This window comes from Alligator sinensis, unplaced genomic scaffold, assembly GCF_000455745.1.
Source record: "Alligator sinensis unplaced genomic scaffold, ASM45574v1 scaffold61_1, whole genome shotgun sequence".
Classification (NCBI taxonomy): Eukaryota; Metazoa; Chordata; order Crocodylia; family Alligatoridae; genus Alligator; species Alligator sinensis.
In genome coordinates this window covers 2,248,632-2,268,867 of record NW_005841986.1, presented here as the reverse complement: position 1 = coordinate 2,268,867, position 20,236 = coordinate 2,248,632, and the positions used below count along the sequence as shown (strand labels likewise).

At 46.2% G+C, this 20,236-nt stretch overlaps 1 protein-coding gene across 1 annotated transcript in view; it reads right to left on the bottom strand.

Annotated features, from left to right (window-relative positions):
• Window positions 1–12,803: 12,803 nt before the first annotated feature.
• Window positions 12,804–20,236, bottom strand: part of GSTO1 (glutathione S-transferase omega 1) — a 10,647-nt gene continuing 3,214 nt past the window's right edge. The window contains exons 3-6 of the mRNA XM_006021301.3: window positions 18,764–18,986; window positions 16,991–17,092; window positions 14,553–14,659; window positions 12,804–13,277 (exon numbers count right to left, since the gene is read on the bottom strand). Coding sequence (XP_006021363.1) covers window positions 13,124–13,277; window positions 14,553–14,659; window positions 16,991–17,092; window positions 18,764–18,986 — 586 coding nt within the window. The 3' untranslated portion in view covers window positions 12,804–13,123. The remainder of the gene's footprint in view (window positions 13,278–14,552; window positions 14,660–16,990; window positions 17,093–18,763; window positions 18,987–20,236) is intronic.

Below are 20,236 nucleotides of genomic sequence, written 5' to 3'. Positions count from 1 at the left end.
GAGACAGCAAGAGGGTGAGGGGGTGGTTTTCACTTGGTTAATTTGGTCAATTAAAACAGCTCACTACTTGGCCTGTTATGAATAGTCAAACAAATGTAAGAGCCAGTAAAGGAAAATATTCCTCCCACGGAATATCTGACCCACTATGAAGAGCTGATGATTTTTATCCAGGTAACACCAAGTAACTCTTAATTGCCAATCTAATGGGCTTTGAGGTTGGTGGCAAGTTCTCTCCTCAAGTGTTTCTTTCTCATGCTCAGTATATAATGGATGGGAGCCCCCTGCTCACTTGGCAGAGAAGGTGGCGCTGCCCATGGGAGCCCCCTGCTCACTTGGCAGAGAAGGGGGCGCTGCTGGCTCAGAAGTACCCTCCTGTTTGCTGCAAAGCAGCCCTGGGGGTCCTGCAAGAGGCAGTCTTACAAAACAGAGGTACTTATATTAATGAATAGCTCCCTTGGCGCCTGTGACAGAGGTCCACAGTGCCTGTTCGTCTCAAGGAGGGGGCAGGCAGCAGCCAGCATTATCCTAAGTAAAATAAAGCAGCTCCAGATACAAAGCAGCGACCTGCCGCTGTGTGCAGCACAACAGTGGTCGGTGTGCGGGTCCGAATCGATCCCGAGAGTCTGGATTAGCTCCGGGAGGTAGAGCCTGCCTGATGCTTTTTCCCTCTGAGGTGGTCTTGTCTGTGGCAGAAGGTAAGGGCTGGGATAGGTGAAAGGAGCCCCCTGGAAGAGGGGTTTAGCGTGACCTGGAAAGGAGTCAGCGTCCAGCCCTGGGACTGCAGCTTTGTATGGTGGGAAGGAGATGGGGCTGGGCTAGGGACACCCCTCTCCTCCACGCAGGATGGTCACCCGCTTCCCCATTTAGTGCCCTCCTTGTGAGCCACATGGGCTTGGGGCAGTGAAATCCCAGAGAGGAGCCAGCATCCTGGAGCCAGGCAGCTTGGGGGCAAGCTGCACCACTTCAGGGCACTGGTGACATCAAACACCACTTCCCCTAGGTGCGACTAGCCCAACTCTCCTGGGATCGCCCCTTCGCTCCAGCCCCTTCCCATCTGTCTCCCCTGCTCTCTTCCCCACCTCCTTTCTCCATCCCCTCACCCTTGTCTCTGCTGAATTAAATCCCCTTTAAAACCCACCTAAAGTTTGTTCTGCTTTAATCATGGCACAACGTCATATTTGCTGACTTGCCGTATGCTCCGTCTGCTTCCTGCTGCATCCCTGGCCCCTGACCATCTTATCTGTTCAGGTGCTCAGCTCTTCAGGGCATAAAACCCATATGTACTCCAGCACATGCAATGCCTAGCACAACAGGATCCTGTTCAACAGGTTCCCATAGACCTCCCCTCTGTTGCAGAAAGGAGTGTTGACACTCAGAGATACTGTTGGGTTCATATGAATGGAGTTGGGGAGAAGGGGGTTGCCTATGACCCTGTAACTTGGAATCACAGCTGCCCCAATTTTAACTATTTCATATATAGAAATAAACCTTAAATTAAAAAGTTTAACCTCTCCATGCCAGGTGACTTTGGCATGCTTTATGTAAAAAAAAAATACATCAAGCTGGTGGGGATATATACCAGCATCTGAGAAAGAAACTTTCCCTGAGAGCAGGGAGTTTTTCCTTAGAAACAACTATTACTGGCCCATACTAGAGGCAGGATAGTGACCTAAAGGAACCTAAGTGTGGCGATTCCTACTTTCCAATTAACAACTACACTACCAGGTTCAAATTTCTCCGAAGCACTTCTTGAGACCAATAATCCCATGTAATACCATAAGATAATACCATGAGGAAAAGCTGTTGCGAGGTGCACACCTGATCAGTAGTGCAAACCCAGCATTCTCCACACCTTTCCCATATCTTGCATTCATGATTTATCACTGAGCATGCATAGTTGCTTTACCGGTGAATACCAATGACATAGCAACATCTGAAACACCCCAAAAGTGCATTTTAAATGTTGCAAATTTGTGCGCATGCAAAGCCCACGCTGGTGGTAAGGGCAGTTTAAACACAAGGATTTTCGTTTTCATGAGCTTTCAGGTTCCCCGTCCTGTAGTTCTTAGTCTGAAGCACTTCTTAGTTTGCTGAAGTCCTGTGTCGGGAGAGCTCCCGGTATCCATTCACGTGCTTACAGACCCACGCTTTCCTGGAATAGAGTCCTTCTAGTTGCATTCTTGCCCAGCTGCCAAATCTCTACCCACAAGATAATCTCTTTAGCAGACAGTTCGCACTGCAGCGTGTCAGACTGAGCGAGTGCATCAAGGTATTTTGGTACTCAAATATGCAGATACATGCCTTAGTACCTACCTCTGTTTGCATACCCTGCCTGGACGCAGATTGAGCAGTGGGATCCAAACAAACTACTGTCCGAGCCATGTCTAGAGTTGCATAAGCCCCAGGTTCAAAACATAAATGAGGTGAATTAATGAGTGTCTTTGCAGAAGTTTGCAAGATTGTTTGGTCACTTCTAACAATTCAGGCTTGTGTCTCAACTCCTTCCTGACTGCTTTCCTTTTTTAACAGTAAAATAGTCCAGGCCTAAACCAATTAAGTCCTGTTAGGTAGCTTGCAAAAACTTTCTGTAACTCCCAGCAACTTCACAGTCACTGGGCAGGGCAGCCTTGGCATTGTTCCCATACCTTTCTGGGGCAGTGTTGCACAGGTAACCACCATACTTGCCTGTGATCTCGTAGGAAAAAAGCTGTTGTGTTGTGTGTGTGACATTGTAACTCACCTTCAGGGCTGCAAACAAGTTACCACAACATGTCACACTGATGCAACATCATAATGCTCACCTGTGCCCAGGCTAGGGGGATGTAGGACCTTGAATGGCACACACAGCTGATCTACAAACTGATCCTGATCTTGCCTTCCAATGAATCAACCCAGTGACGTATTAAGAGAGATGGAAGTTAAACTCTTACAGTCAGGACTGACACACCAGCAAGCTACATAAGTACATTCCTTCTTGTGCAGCAATCATCTCGTCTTGTGGTTTAGCAGGCATGTACTGTGTAATCAGATTTGTCTTCCCACAGCTAGCAGTGGCTGCGTAATCTGACTGGTTGAGCTAGTGTGGGCAAGAAGAGACAGCCTCTTTCCCCCAGGAGGTTAAAGCCTAAACAGACAAGGATGCAACCAAAAGCACTATGTGCTAAGAAAGGGCCTCATCATAGTACTTCCATTTGTTTAATTTCAGGAATAGAGCATATTGAAGCTCTTTTCTGGTGGGACAAATTTAGGGTGAGGGTTTTACATAGTCTATGGAAGAAAGCACTTGGGTATCAATTATGGGTTCTCATATGTAGGGAGCTGCAATCCGGACAGCTTTAAGCATCACTACCTAATCATCAGCTTTTCCCTGGACACAACTAGATGTGGCTTTTTGGGGGTAGTGGCTCTTTTTTCCTCTATAACTATCAGCCTACTTTCCTTCCTTGGCTATGAACAGTGCAAAGATGACCCATGCAAACTCCCATTTTGAATGCTTTGATATTCACAGACTCCAGGAAGTTCTGCCTTCCCCCGGTTCAGCTGAGTGATGCATGCTCCTCCTCCCTCCTTTAATTGCTCCTTATTTTCCATGCTGGAATGACTTTCTTCTGCAGCCTCACTCAGATAAAGAGCAAAAATGGGAGCTACTGGACTGTATGACACCAGGTTCTGGGATCTGCTTGCAGCAAACTAAACCTACAATTTTTGAATACGTAAGACGACTATGAAGAATGCAAAGAGATCTCTATGCGAGGTGCATGCAAATAGGGTATGTTTTTATTTTCTGTCCCAAAGTGTTGTAGTATTGCTGTCTACCACTAGCCAGCTCCTACTTTCCACCCCACTGGCAAGTTAAAGGTCTCCTTTATAAAAGGTTAGTAAACATGTTGTGAGTAGGAAAATGCTACATAATTGCGTGACATTAATACGCCATTTAAGCAAAGCCAGCACTAGCTGCCAACCCACTTATTTGCAGCACCCTCTTGCTGCTGCACATTGATAACAATGGGGAAAAAAAACAATTATATCACTATATACCAACACTGAGGAGGCCTTGCAAAATTACATCAGTTTTAGGTACCCTGGGATTGTAGAAAGAGCGAGCCAAGGCCCAGCCAGCCTGAATTATTTCCCTACTTTGATTGTAATGGAGAGGGACAGCAGACAAAAAGAAAAGGTGGTGCGGTGCAGGTGCTGAGCCATAGCCATGGCTTTGGCAAAGTAGGTGAAACTTTATAGGGAGCCACCATAGTGGGGGTGGGAAAGTAGGTCCAGCCATTAAAATATTCCTTATGCGTCTAAACTAGTGCTTGTAAACCTTTTTACACTCAAGGCACCTGTTGGAAATTGCCAGCTTTTAGCTTTCACTTGTTTTTTCACTATGAAAAAATAAGAGAGCAATTCTTCTGTTGCAAGCAAGTCAGAAAGACCACAACAGGTCAGAGTGGTTGTGACACTATGAATTCTGACTTGGGATCTAGGTTTATCGGGTGAATCGTGTACAGGTGTTTGCACACCTAACCATGCTAATAATCCACACCCTTTAAAATATCTTGTAGCACTCCAGCGTGCCTTAGCACCCTGACGGAGAATCGCTGCCCTAGACACATCGTTCACATCAACCTGTGCATGTCTGATTAGAGGGACAGGCAACATCTTCCACCTACCACCTAACAGCTCCAAAAAGGAGACCGCTACAAACTTTGTGCACTAAGCAGGACAGGCCTTTTCCCCTCAGGCGTTTTAACTGACCCTCCACAGCCACAAAACCATGACCAGTCCAGTTAGGTATTTGTCTAGAGTTTGTCCAAATGCTTCAGTAACCATGAGGCATGGTTCCTTTTTGGAGAGAAGCCCTGACCCCAATATCCCATGCTGCTTGGTCTCAAGGTACCTGTCTCTCCAAGTCCCTTTCAAAGGATTTTACTAGATGATTTGGAAAACAGGGTTTTGCCGTAGGAAGGTACCAGCGTTCTCCGGATCCGAGTCTAGGCACAGGGCAGGGCCATATCCCTGGTGTTATTACCCCAGCACCCCAGCTTCTTCCCCAGCCTCACATTTTGCATCCTTGCAGTGGGCCTTGACATAAAACACTCATTTGGCACTCAGCTCAGTGGGTCAAATTCTGCTCTGTTACACCAGCACAGCTCCAAAGACTTCAGTGGACTTGAAGGGAAGTACTGGTAACCGAGGGCAGAACGCAGCCCTGTGCTATTTGTCTTTCTTGAAGTCTCTGTCCTGTCCTAGTGCATCTCTTACCATGCTGTACACAGACTATCCTCTTCCTTTTTGCCTAACCCTAAATCTTTCTGTCTCCATCAAGAACGAGAAGGAGGCTTAGTTTGTGCCCTTTTCCTCCTTTTCTTGAAGGTCACAATTAGCTTTCTCTATTGCCACTAATATTCAGCAGTCTCTTATGTAAGACCAGCATTCCTACCATAATGGGCTCAGGACCCAGGACCCTAGCCATCTGCCTGTGGGTTTAGAGGAGTGTCTGATACTTAATAATAAGTTACAGGGCAGAATTTTCTTTTTTGGTTGAAGTAGCATATTTATAACAGTACATCATGGAGTCAGGCAAACAGAAAAGAAAAAGCAGGGAACGTATGTGAATATCTATCTGTTCAAAGAACAGAGCATCATAACTCTTGAGGTCTGGACCTAGCCACTTACATTTTTGAATGCTGGAGCTTTTAACCCACTGAAATGGTCTCTCCCGATGCAGCATCTCTTACTGTTCTCGTCTGGGAGAATGAAGGGAGCTCATCACACTTGTGGAAGCGCAGACCATTTCCAACCTATCTCAACAAGTCTGAGGCAACTTAAAGGCTGCCCACAAAGCCGAATATTCAAACATTATTACATTGTTAATTGAATTCAATGAAAATACTTTTTCTTCACTTGAATACTTCCTGGAAGTTTGCCACCAGGCCAGGTTCCCAAATGGACCTGCATGTTGGCAAGACAGAGGATACAAGTCACATCAGACTCCAAATACGACTCACCACTTGTGTACAGCCAAATAGCATACACCAGTGTCTATTTTCTTATAAACCTTTGCAAGCCTTTGCACGTGCTCCACCTGGCTCCTCTGCATATGGAGCTATAAGTGCCTACTTTAGTCCAGCTAGAATCAGTCCCCCTGCCCCGGTCAAATCCACGCCAGTAAGTCCCTTTGTCCTCATGGAGGCAGTAGTTCTCCACGGTCCTGCAGTGATCTCATGGCAGAATGAGCACCCAGTCCATCGCTGCAGCTCAGGCAGCCCTAGGAGGGGATGGATCCTCTTTGGACTTACCAAATATATATGTTCCAGTGTAGGGTCTTTGTCATCAGTGGGGTGTGAGTTGGAACGAGCTGCACTTGGACATAGGGATCCTTCAACCACAATGTAATATGTTATGTTCACCATTTTTACAAACACTTTCCAAAACAGAACTGCACTTTCCATACTGCACATGGTGGAGAGTGCTTCTTACCTCCTTTAGCTTTCCAGATTGCTTCTCTAAGTGAAGCAGTCCCATTTACCTTTTTAAAAACAAAACAAAAAGAGACCTGACATAGTCAAAACCCACAATCTTACCCAACGCATCTCACACACCTAAGCAGGGATAGTCTAGATTCAAACTCTGTTTTCCAAAACAAATAGATTGGAGGAACAAGAAGCAGAGGGATAATTTGGCCTGGGTCATGCTCCCTTCTGAATCAGCACTGAACCAAGGGCCCAATATAGCATGGAGCAATTTGCTATTCAAAGTGCACTCCCTCCAGAGAGATGCAGAGCAGGGATCCCGAACACAGAGGTTTATGAAAAACATCATCACGTCTCATTTTGTGGGAGTGCTAACCCCAGTGTGCAAGCTGCCCAAACTCCACCTATGTAACAAGCTCCTGGCTAATTTCTCTTTATATTAAAAAGGCAATTTGAAACTTCCCGTGCTAAAACTCCAATGTGACGTGTTTCTGGACTCTATTAGACAGCCACCTTGTTCCCTTCAGTACGTTTCATTAGGGCTTTGCCTACTTTTGCATGGCTCAAGCAATCAGGGTCTCCAATACAAAAAGTCTTTCTTTGCTAGGATAAAGTATCCCTGAGGTTATACTAAAGCCTAAGCAGAGCCTCTCAGAAGTTCAACCTATTACAGGGGCAACTTAAGATGAAAGTTGCTCATGCAGCATGAATAAAAAAAGTAAGTGGCTGTTTGAGAAGTGGAGTAGCAAGTTAAGACAAGCAGCCTGCTAAGAGATCCGTGTTTGGCAGCAAGGCACTTGTTGAGGTTGGAGGCAGAACGGTGGGTGCAGTCTGTTCCCAGAGCGGCTGCTACGTTAAGCTCAGCCATTAACGTCTTGGATGTCAGTGTCACTTCAGTGGAAAATGTTGGGTTTCCAAATTATGTTCGGGTTTTGAGACGCTCTGCATAACCAGAAAGAAACTGCCCTGGGTACAAAGAGAAAACAGGGGTCTCTGGTAATACTTAAAGAGATCTCTCAGTCTTTCCAAAAGACTATGCACTTTCTGATTTAGATCAAGTTGCCAATAGCATAAACCAGCCCATCTAATGGCTCTAGTACTGCGCACAACTGTAGCACTACCAGGTTCAAAGGGGATGCAAGCTGTAGATGTGCTGTATAAATTGCTAATCCAGGGGACTCCTGTTAGCCACTTCTACCAATCCCAGTGCACAGCACATACACTTCATAGATTTCATAGACATCAGGGCTGGAAGGGACCTCGGAAGATCATCGAGTCCAGCCCCTGCCCAAAGGGCAGGAAGTCAGCTGGGGTCATTGGATCCCAGCAAGATAAGCATCCAATTTTCCCTTGAAGGCGTTCAAAGTAGGTGCTTGAACCACCTCCGGTGGCAGGCTATTCCAGACCTTGGGGGCTCGGACAGTAAAGAAGTTCTTCCTTATGTCCAGCCTGAAACAGTCTTGCAGGAGTTTATAACCATTCAACCTTGTCATCCCTTGGGGCGCTCTGGTGAACAAATGTTCCCCCAGATCGTGGTGAACACCCCTGATAAAATTATAGGTGGCCACCAGATCACCCCTGAGCCTGCGCTTTTCCAGGCTAAAGAGTCCCATGGCTCTCAGCCTCTCTTCATAAGGTCTGTTTTCCTGACCTCTGATCATGTGTGTGGCTCTCCTCTGGACTCTCGCAAGCTTCTCCACATCCTTTTTGTGGATGCAAGCTGGCGTTTTGCTTGCTTCACTAGCTGCAGCATCGCACTGAAGGCTCACGTTCATCTTGTGGTCAATCCTGACCCCCAAGTCCCTTTCATCCATAGTGCTAACCAGCGTAGCACTACCAAGCCTATAAGGATGCTGCAGGTTTTTACTCCCACGGTGGAGACCTTGCATTTTTTCGGTGTTGAACACCATCAGGTTCTTGTCTGGCCATTTCATGAGCCTGTCCGGGTCAGCCTGGATCGCCCTCCTGTCCTCAGGTGTGGATGCTTTACCCCAAAGTTTGGTATCATCAGGGAACTTGGCTAGTCTGCTTCTGACTCCAATGTCCATGTCATTAATGAAGATGTTGAACAATACAGGTCCAAGGACAGAGCCTTGAGGGACCCCACTGGTGACCGCGCACCAAGACAATTGACTAGAGGTGATCATGGGATACCAGCTCAAAGGCTTTTTTAAAGTCAAGATATATGACATCAATCTCTTCTCCGTTGTCCAGGTGATAGGTCACCTGGTCGTAGAAGGAAATGAGATTTGGTCAAGCAAGACCTACCTGCAACAAACCCATGCTGGTTATCCCTCAGGGTGTTGCCATCGGCCAGTCTGTTCAGAATGGCCTCTTTGATAATCTTTTCTAAGACCTTCCCCAGGATAGAGGTCAGGCTGATGGGCCTGTAGTTTGCCGGATCCACTCTCCTCCCTTTCTTGAAGATAGGCATCACATTGGCCTTCTTCCAGTCTTCAGGCACTTCACCAGAGCGCCAGGAGCTCTTGAAGATCCGTGCCAGGGGCTGGGCTATGGTGCTCGCCAGCTCCTTGAGTACCCTGGGGTGTAGATTGTCGGGGCCGGCTGACTTGAAGGTGTCCAGCCTCTCGAGGTGTTCCTTCACAAGGTCAGCATTGTTGGAGGGCAGGGGATCTCCCTCACCCGGGCCTCCCTGTCCTGTAATGGGTATGGGCGTCCCATGGGACTGGCGAAAGACCAACGCAAAGTACCCATTTAATAGGTTGCCTTTTCCTGTGGGTCAGTTGTCAGTTGCCCCACCTGGTTTAGCAGGGGTCTGATGTTGCCCTTGCTTTTCCTCCGGCTCCCCACATATCTAAAAAAGGACTTTTTATTGTCCTTGATCCTAGTAGCCAGTTGGAGTTCTGTCGCAGCCTTGGCTATTCTGGTTTGCTCCCTACAGGACCGGACCAGTGCAGAGTGCTCCTCCTTGGAGGTGGATCCCGTCCTCCATCCTTTGTAGGTCTGTCTTTTTAACTGCAGGAGGTCTGCGAGTTCCCTGGAGAGCCAAGGGGGCTGCTGTGCCCTCTTGCTGCCTTTCCTCCGAGATGGAATAGCCTTAGTTTGTGCATCGAGGATCGCTCCTTTGAGGAGCAACCACTCTTCCTGAGCTCCCCTCCCCTTGGGTTCGTGGTCCCTTAGGGCCTCGCCGACAAGCCTCCTAAGCTTGTCAAAGTCAGCTTTCCTGAAGGCGAGGACTTCTGCATTGCTGACTGACTTGCCAGCTTTATGGCGGATGGTGAAGGTGATCAGCTCATGACCAACTTATAACTTCCACCCCCGTTTACACTACCTCTGGCTTTGGCCCAAAAAGGTACAGCATTGCTGTAGGCCAGGGCAGAATGTGTTAGGGGGGAAAAAAAAAAATCACTTCTTCCTGAAACAGTAATAAACAGTGATTCACCTTGACATCCTGACAGCTCACCCAATTGTGGCGGTAGCCATAGAAACTGTCCTATACATCTCATGCAGCCCGTCTCACTTCTGGACCTCCAGCACGGTCTCAACACATGAATACACTGCTTGCTTTGGCTTTATCCCACCATAGATTTATTCCACACAACTAGGTCAGGGTTGAGTCTGGCTTTTCTTCCAAGGAGCATCGGCAACGTTGATCTTTCAAAAGGAAGATGCACACATTTTACCAACACTATCTGAGCGGGCAGGAAAAGGGTGCTATTATGTGTAGAGGCTGCGGTTAGAAAGCCAGTGCATTATCATCTCCCTGCAATTACAATCTTCCCTCTTCCCCCACCCCTCAAGAAGAAATCTGCTGTTAATTCTGCTTGCTGTGAGCCCTTTAGGCTAACAACTGACACCAGCTGTGCTTTGTGAATTGGCCAGCAAAGGGAAACCACCAATTTTCTACCTACTTATCTGCAACAGCGCTAGACAGGGACTCAGGCACCAGAATTGTGCTTCTACCCCCTTCAACTCCACAGGGGCTTTGGAGTACAGGCCATATCATTTCCATGTGCTTCAGCTTCATCCATCTGTGAAATGGAGACAGTTAACATGCCCACAAGGAAAGTAGACCTTGTATTTATAAAGCATATTATAGATACCAAAAAAACCCATTTTGGGGTGCCAGCAGAATAGAAGGCTCCAGGGAGAGTATAGTGAAAATGATGCTGAATTTGAACTTGGGCCACCATAGAGACTAGTCCCATCCAAGCCAGGTCATTCAGTAATGCAGCCAAGTATCTCTGAAGCCTTGGGCTAGAGCTTCACTCCAAGGTTTTGACTGGTTTCCCATGCCTGAAAAGCACCAAAGCTTTGCTAAGCGGGCAGCTGCTGAGTTTGGGAAATCAGTACCGTTCCACTCCCCCAACACAATGAGGAAAGCATTGTACCGCAGAGACCGACTACTAGCTAAATTGCTAAACAGCACCAAAGGGTTCACTGATCCAATTTCTCTGATAATCCAGATGCAAGACTCCCCAAGTTTTGGCAGCATTTGGCTCTCATATTCAGAAGAAGGTGAGGGTTAACAATTTAACTCCTGGGTAACTGAGTCCAGTCCCATGCCAGCATAGGCACCATCATCTTATGATCTTCTTCATATGCAGATCAAGTTCCATCTCAACTCCAGCTAAGCGTTTTACTTCCCTTAGTAGGCTTTTCCAGAGCCTAGACAGCTGCATCTCGACTCAGAGTTACAAACCTTTTTTCAATTACCAGCCCAAATTCACGCGGCCAGTTAGCTTTGTTCTTGTGCCAAACTTACCCTTCAGCTGAAACAGTCCTTTTCCTTCCCTGGTATTCACCCCCCTACCCTGATACATTTCTACAGAGTAATCATACCCCCTTCTGCTTTCATTTTCCTAAGCCTATAAGAACACTAATTTATTTAGTCTGGTTTACATGCTACTTATGGCCGACTTTAGGCTACCCTGATACATTTCTACAGAGTAATCATACCCCCTTCTGCTTTCATTTTCCTAAGCCTATAAGAACACAATTTATTCAGTCTGGTTTACATGCTACTTAAGGCCAACTTTAGGCCTCCCTCAAACCCTCAAGCACTGATCATTGACATTGAAAACCTGTAAACTCAAGCCCTGGCAGCTGTGCAGTCCAAGTAGCTCCGAGACTAAATCTCCCAGCTTACCTTCCTGTGGGGTACATGGGTGCTGCATGCTACAAACACAAGACATTGGGAACTATTGATCCTGTAACTTCCCGTTGTGGATTTCCAGGCTTCTGCACCTCAATTCCTGCTTTTACCGCTCATAATTAGAGCCAGGTATGCCACGAGAGACAAAGAAGCCTACAGACCAATTCCTAGTTGGACTGTGTTTAAAAGACAAATGTTATAATATGGATCGTTTTAGTGCAAGTTACAAAATAAGGTACAAGTGAATATGGCTAGCTAAGTATGCCTCTCAGTGACAGCGTAGGCAAGCCCTTAGGCTCATTTTGTACAACTGACTCTTCATTGCCCATAATTAACCTAATAACTCTTCTTTGTACTCACTCCATTTGGATCCTTCTTTCTTGAATAGAGGGGGTGGGGGAGGTATCAGAAGATACCACTACTCTCAGCTGTAGAGGAAGGATAGTATTTGTACTCTTCCCACCGTTCCCTTCTCCTCAGAAGACGTACCACTATCACCACTCCCTGATTACAGTTAGAAACAGCCGTGAATCTGCTTCCAGTTGAATAGCCACCTGGGAGGTCCAGCTCATGTTTATGACTTCCCTACCTATATAAAGGCAGAACAAAGTCCCATGGGCAAAATGATGGCTGCTCGTTTCACTAGACTGCAGCTATGTTTCAGTGCATGAGCTTGAAACTTTGAGTCCTAGTGCAGCACAGGTCAATCAGGTCCCAGGCACAGCTAGGCCTGTGACCAAGCTACTTTTGACTTGTATAGGATTTAGGCCTGTTGAGGTTAAAGGTCTAAAAATGGAACCAGCATAAAATGAAGGTTACGGTCATTTTCTTTGTCGTACTTCCCAAGAAGACTTAGCCCAGCTTAGAAGCTGCTGTAGTATTGTCTTCCTACCCCCCAAAGAGGTCATGGAGGAGAGATGTTCACGAACTCAAGCCATTCAGGATGTGATGGACATTAGGCTTGGTACTTCTAGTCTCATTGGGAGGGGAGCGTCTCAGAACTAGACAGCTGCATCTCGACTCAGAGATGGCCATGTCAAAGAGCACCGCACACTCTACTAGGGGAATGATTCAGTATCAATATTATCCTACTGCCTTTGTCAGGACTGAAAGGCTTGAGAAACAAGTACGGAAGGCCTTGATCTAATTTCCATCCAATTCTACATCTGGCTCACTGCTGCATAAATTGAAGAGAGTTGCTATTTTTAAAGAAAGATTTCTCTTTTTATTGTTACAGCATCAGAATCGCTTGCTTTAAACCAAGTGACAGAGAGAGCAAATACACATCCCTACCCGTACAAAGGGTTACATCAGCACGTTTCTTTGAAGGATGTGCTCAAGTGCTGGTGACTTTCCAACTTCTGCCTGAAGCCAGCACAACCTCCTCCTGACAGGAAGAGGGAGAGTTCACAGAAGTCCACTCATCCTTTTCCAGAACAGATTAATTCCCCCCAAGAAAGACACACACAAAACTGCACAATGAGGCACACCAGGAGAGCAGGGATGGATTTCTGAATGGGAGGTGCTCATTTGAACCTCAGAGCCCATAGTCACATGCTTCAGGGCTATTCTTGACATACAGCTGAAGATAGCCTTTGAATGTTTGGAAGTCAGTCATTGTAGCCTTGACTGCAGGGTCCTGCTTCATGGCATCCATCCAGCGCTTGAGCTTTGGGGTGTGGCCTAGACAGCTATAGGAAGAGGAAAAGCAATTAAAATACAGGGGAAATGGGAGGATGTCAAGGAAGCTGAATATGTAATGAGGTTTGCTTTGTTTTGCTTTCTCCCCGCTCCCCTCCACACAAGGTTAAGTTTAAAACAGGTGCAGGAAATAGATTTTGAGACCAAAGAGCAGAAGATAAGGACATCTCCAAAGCAATCAAGTCTTCTTGATTGGAGTGCTTAAGTGCTAATCTAAAGGAACAAGTCGGTACTCCTTGTGCCAGTGATCTAGCATTTTAGAGCAGCTTGATTACACTCTGCCTTCCCCCTTGAGAACACAGTAAACTCTGGTTAATTTGCCACGCCAAGGGGAATGCAAGTGTGGAGTTATCTAGAAGCGACCCATTTTCATGGGGGGCGGTGGGAAAGGAGGGCCATGTGCAAATAGAGCAGTGGTAACAAACACTAAACGACATGCAAAATGGAGACTGAAGTACTGCCCTAACTCGCTGGGGTGTTGCAAGGATGACAGCCAAGACTAGTCACCCCAAAACTAGGGTAAATGAGCCCCATACAAAAGTACCCAGGATAAGCAGGTTTATTTACTAAGGATAGTCCCCGGTCTAAAAAAGGGGTCTTAACAAGCTGGATGGAAAATAAGAAAATTCCCTTGAAACCACACAAAATTGGTAGGATAGGAAAACCATGTTTCTTTCATCTTTCTTCTGTTTCATGTCCTGCAACAACAGGCAACCCCACCAAGACGATTCAAAGCTAAAAAAAACAGGCGTGCTTGCCCACTTACCCCTCACCAACCAGGTGCTGCCTACCTGGGATGTGGGAAGTCAATTTAAAAGGGACTCGTTTTCCCGATTCAAATCAGAGCAGGGAACTAAACCGAATGCCAGGATCCCATGACAATAGCTACTCCAGCACAAGTATCAGCAGAGGGGAAAAGAGGCCCATTTGTTCAGACCCCAAATTCCAGCTTTGTCTAAATAGATGCGTATAACAGCAACAAGCTGTGTGTGGAAACAATCAGCATTTTCCAATTGAAAAAAAAGCTCTCATCCCTACTAGCTGTCATCTTGCCTTTGGAAATCCACTTTCCAAAGACTAAGCTTCTTTTCACACTTTATCCAGCAACACCTAAGTACAACCCATCATTCTGCCATTTGGACAGGGGAAATTACATTCGCCGTTGCTAAGCAGAGGAATATTCCTGGCTGGGATAACTTAGTGTAATTGGAAGCTGTAACATACTTGAAAATATGTAAAGGTCCATAAAACATTCAAGCACTTACTCATACAGCTGGAAAGCTTCCAGACGTTCAAACCAAGGCCAGATCAGGTAGTCAAACATAGATACCGAGTCCCCACCGAAGAAGACAGACTGGCGATTTGCTAGAATCTGCAAAGGAGGTAAGGCAATGTTTGCCATTAAAAATGGAAGTGCATAGACAAGCCCTGCATGAGACAAACGTGCCGTCATGGGAAGCGAGCATGGGGAAGGGAACAGACAACATGCCGAACACAGAGACAGTGCCCTTTTCCCCTAGATTAAAATAGACCAAGGGAATAAGTCACTAAACGTGTTCTAACATTAATTTAACCCCTCTTGTGCATTGCCAACTGGGCTATATTCCAGCTCAAGTACCAGGGTTGCCATAGCAATTATGCACCGGCTATGAAGACAAAAGAATCCAACTGGCAGAGCTGAGATTTAACAATATTTTTAAGATTTGTAGGCTTGTAACTGCAATGTAAAAGTGCCTTTTGCTTATTACTGTTATCGTCCAAATGACGACAATGTCTATAAGGTTGGTCAAACTAGGATATCAAGTTGTCAGCAGGATGTTTTTATTGCATCCCTTCCAGGAATGCAGTTCTACTTGATCTGAAGTGTACCAGACTGAATATTCAGAGGCAAGAACTCGGCTCTTGGGGCCAGCCGGGCAGCGGAGGGGGTACAAACGAGTGGGACATGCACACCCTGGGACAGAGCTGCTTGCACCCAGTATACGCTGCTGAGCAAAGTGCAACAGGAACAGACTGGGGCATCCATGTAGTGCTGCCACTGTAAAACAGCAACAGCCCTCAAATCTCCCATAGGGGAGGAGAAGCTGAGAATGTTTGGAAGGCCCCTGCCCTCCCCATGAAGGATCTTGAGGTAGTTCCAGCAAGATCTTCTATTCCCACGTACTCCTGTCTTGCATACAAACATTCACATTCATTTACTGGAATGAGTGACTACAAAGGAAGAGGGGACGTGAATCAGAACTGGGGTCCCCCCGGCCCTTATTCTGAAAGGAGAGAAATACAATGCCAGGCACCAAGGGGCTCTTTTATATTTTACCTTTTTATTTTGGGGTTGGGGGAGGCTGTCATCTAATTTTGCACAGAAATTAAAAAACAACAAAAGCAACCCCCTCATTCAACCTTGCGCAGTCGACTCCCTTCCCCCAACTGCCTATTAAAACTATCAATCAGAAAGCAGCAGCTCATGAGTTGCTTCAGTTACCAGGTGTCCAAAAGAGAGAAAAAAAAAACAAGCCAGACGCAAAGAGACTTTCACAAAAAATGTGCACATGGCTCCCTCTTTCGGTTCCCAGCAAGCAGAACAAGAGCATTTCAGCCCTCGCGAGGCTCTTCTGGCAAGCAGGCTAAAGGGACTTCATCTAGCTGTGTCCTTCACTCCCAGGCTGGGCTCTCAACCCTTGCAGGAGTGAAAGGAGCTCTCCCACACCTGTCAGCCCAGATCCTGGAAAACACTGGCATCTCAAAACCCTGTGTAGCTGTAAGATGCCTTTAATTCCCTCTGCCCCAGGCATTTGTTTTGCAAGATGTCTCCTAGAAAATAGCTGCTGCTCACAGGACCTAGATTTGTCCCCCGTCAGCAATACCCAATCAGATATGCTAAAGCTGACCTCTCGTTGCTGGATGCTTCAACACGTCAGACAAGAAACAGCAGACAAAAGGTATCAGGGGATAAGTATATTCAAGTGTCATCCATACTGAAGTAATTGTCTGGAGGTGAAGCAATCAGCCAGGTACCAGGCAGCTGGAGTCTGGGAATCTCAGTGGGTTTTTACAGAGAAGCAGCATTGGGGAGATGCAGTTTCTTGCTTGGTATTTGCTTTTGCTACTAGCAACCCAGTCCCCTCTTCCCATTCCAGATCAGATTTTTTTTAAAGTAATTTTTTTGCCTGCTTTATTTTTAGAATCACACGTCTGAAAGGGACCCTGCGGATCACCTAGTCCAACTCTCTGCAGAGAAGCAGGATTCACTGCTTCGAACCACGCCAGGCAGGTGCCCATCCAGCCTCTTCCTGACAACCTTCCACCAAGGAGATTCTACATCTTCCCCAGAAGGCTCTGCTTACAGTACACAGACCGATCAGACCGAGTGTTGGTCCATGACCAAACGCTATGGAAATACAAGTAATAAACAGTGACAGGAAACCATGAACCCTGACCAAAGAGCAGAAGTTTGATGTGACCAAATGCAGGCATTTATAGGTCATCTATGCACGTGCTGGTTCATATTCCAATGAGAATGCTCCACATTCTAACTGTTACGTGTATAAGCCCCCACGGGTTTAAAAATGGCTGCTGGGATGCTTTATCTAAACCTCGTCAAATGAGGTTTAACTAAACCATCATCCCAGTGTCTGCATAGAGAAGGGGGACACGTGTTTGCCATAGGTCAGTTTTTGCTCAATACCAGAGCTCCATTTCTTACCTCTTCAAACTTGCCAAGCTTCTCACCGATCTCAGCTTTCAGCGCAGTGCTGTCCTCCCCATTTTGAATGGCCATGAAATGTTTGTAGGCCAGAGGCGTAAGCTGAACAAAGCAGAGAATACCCCATTACCGAGGACCGAGCTTCTTGTGGAAGAGATTTTAAATATTCTCATTACAGCAATACCAGCATCTAGAATCTAGGTTGGTAAAGGCAGGGGGAAAAAAACCCCAAACCATATACAAAGCTTAATATTTAAAATAACAACATTTCAGAGGAGACTAGAACAAGTTCTCCACAGTAACCAAAATGGAAAGTTGCAGGATTGTAACAGTGCGGGAGAAATAGAGGAAGGAAACTCACTCTTCTTTCCATTGGTTAAGTTGAACGCATGCCAGAAAACCACCAGCAATAAAAATGGTGAAACGCAAGTTTTCGCATACTCTTTATGGGGGAAAAGAGCCACATTTGAAATTCCAATGTACTTTAAAAACTTCTTTTCCTAGGTTTAGTCCAAGTATTCTCTCATGTTAAGAAAGTCTGAGGAGAGTTATTACACACAGGTTTATTTAGCATTTTAACATTTCTTTTTGGTTCCAGCACCATTTTCCTGGGACCTGGCCTTTCCTAGCTCACATCTCAAATTCTATAGCCTCCTTTTCTCTGGCTTTGCCCAGTGTAATCTTTCTCCCATCAAAAGGCTGTAGCAAAGCTCATTCTTAGCTTGTTGCTTTGATCATATTATTTTGCTTTCAAAACCCCGCCTTCCACTGGCTCCCCCCGCACCCTCCAAATAGCACAAGCTGCCCATCTTCATTCTCGAAGCCCGTGATTATGCTACCAGTCATCTCTTATTTGCTGTTTATAAGTCAGCTTCCACCTCTGACCAAACAACAAAGCCAGCCTCCATCACATACTCGCGAGTGCCAAGACCACTGCCTTTCATGCTGACCAGCAGCATTGCAACGTACTTCTCTGCGGATGTCTCTACATGAGATGCTACGTTGCCGTAGTGATGAGTTACGGCAATGTAGCTCATTGCTATGGCAGTGTAGTGTCAGCGGGCATGAACTGTGACATCAACACTACTGCGCAGCAGGGTCGGAAATGACCCGTGCGCAACCGGGACTATACGTTAATGGCAGTTACTGTGCAGTCATTTAGTGCGAGCTAAAGTACTTGGTTTAGCAAGTACTAAATGACTGCACAGCAACAACTGCTCAGATGGGCACATATGTAAACGTGCCCTGCCTGTATCTATAGTCTCCGGTCTTCGACTTAAAAGCTTTGAGGCATGGAGTTTTTTGTTCTCCATTTGTATACCATTTAAAATGCAATGATCCATTAAAAATAGCTCCTACATACTACAAAAAGGCAAGTAAGTTAGTCCTAAACCAAACTACTGTTTCAGAATGAAGGCTCTGAAAGCAGCAGTATTGCAAATTCAGTCAGGTACCAGTCTTAGGCAGAAAGCCAGTGACCTTTTTAAACATTTTGCCAGTGTTTTCCCATTGTGCGCTCAGGCATGTAGGTTTTAGCTAGCTCAGTAGAGGCCATGTATCCCTTACTCTTTCTTTCAAGAGCTATCAAGGTTGCAAAGAGCTGAGCAGCATTTGGCTCAGCAAACAGGTGGCTCCATCATCCCACATCTTTACAAGAGGCCTCTACCGAGGGCAGGAGCCATTTCAAGAATGTCCAAGTCGTGTCTGCAGCGCTGCAAACGCGCCCAAGGCTGTATTCAAGCAGGGTGTGCCACCCGTCTCATGTCACAGTACCTTGGAGAAGTGCTCCAAGAGCATCTTTTGATATGCTCGCTCATACGGGTCTTCAGGCAAGAGCTTTTCCCCCGGGTAGGCTTCATCCAAATAGTCGCATGTGATTGGAGACTCATAGATCAGCTGACCCTTGCTGGTCTCCAGGACAGGTACCAACCCAAATGGATTTTTCTCAAAGAACCAGTCAGGTTTGTTCTTCAAATTGATGTTTATTATTTCATGGCTGAAGAGTTCAAGACAAAAAAAACCCCAAAAATAAACCATCACTTCTGTAACGGTAGTGGGCAGCTCACTGCCCCAAACCAACCCTGGTACCTGGGGGATGGAAAGAAATCAAGGAAAATGCACCCGTTTCACGGTCAGCCCTTGTCTTTTCAGAAGTCCCGATAGTCCGACAGAGCTTCTTTATAGAGCACTGCCAAATCAGACACTTACCACACTAGCAATACCAAGGGCAGGAGGAAGGGGAGGAAGGGGACAGTTTTGCTTCTTAAAAACAACCATCTCTCTTCTACCTTGGGAGTCTTCAAGGGGAGGCTGGACAGATATTTGGCTGGGGTGATATGATTAGGCTGGGGTGATATGACTGTGGTACCCGTTCCTGCCCGGGGCGGGGGGTCGGACCTGATGATCTGTTTAGGTCCCTTCCAACCCCAAGCACTATGAAACTATCATTACCACCATGCAGATCCCTTCCAAATATGATGACAGTATACTACTGACCAGCCAACCCCCATGCCCCACCTGCTCACTGAAGCAGATTTGCCTCTGGCTACAGCAACCAGCTATACTGCAAAAGGAAGGGAAGGCAGGTCGGCTGTCCAAGGTACAGGACTGTTTTTTCACCAGGTTTTCTGGACATGCCAATAGCCTTTTGGGCACAGGAAAGAGGCAGCCACTTTAAGAGCACTTAAATCCAGGTGAAAGAAAATTCACACTAATCAAAGGAAGCTTGTAGAGGTGAGAAAGTATAAGCCATAGTCTGAACTTGCAACAGAATTTTAGTTTGACCCATCCGGAGGGCAAGCAATTCCCCATTCCTCTTCCAAACCTGCAGCCCAGGAAAAAGGGCAATTTGACTGGGGTAAAAATCCAGTATTTAAAATATGTACATTTTCTGCTCAGTCAGAAAATTCCCCAGAGCTAGCTGGACTCTTGATCACCTGATAAGTCATTTCCCCTTACTGAAAAACCAACCAACACCTTAAAAAAAAAACTCTTTCAGAAGTAGCCAAATGAAAGCAAGCTATTTTAATTATTTTCCTGATGCAGAAAAGTAAGTAGATAGAATGATCTGGAGTTTTACTACTTTTGGTTGGTCAGGACAGTTCTGATCTTGGTGTCAGAAAAACATGAATAGCCAAATATTTACTATATTTATGGGGATCCAAAATCCCATATCGATCTAGATGGAGCTGCAGACCTGGTAAACAGAGGTAGATTATAAGGTTTGGACTGCGTGGCCCTAGAAGT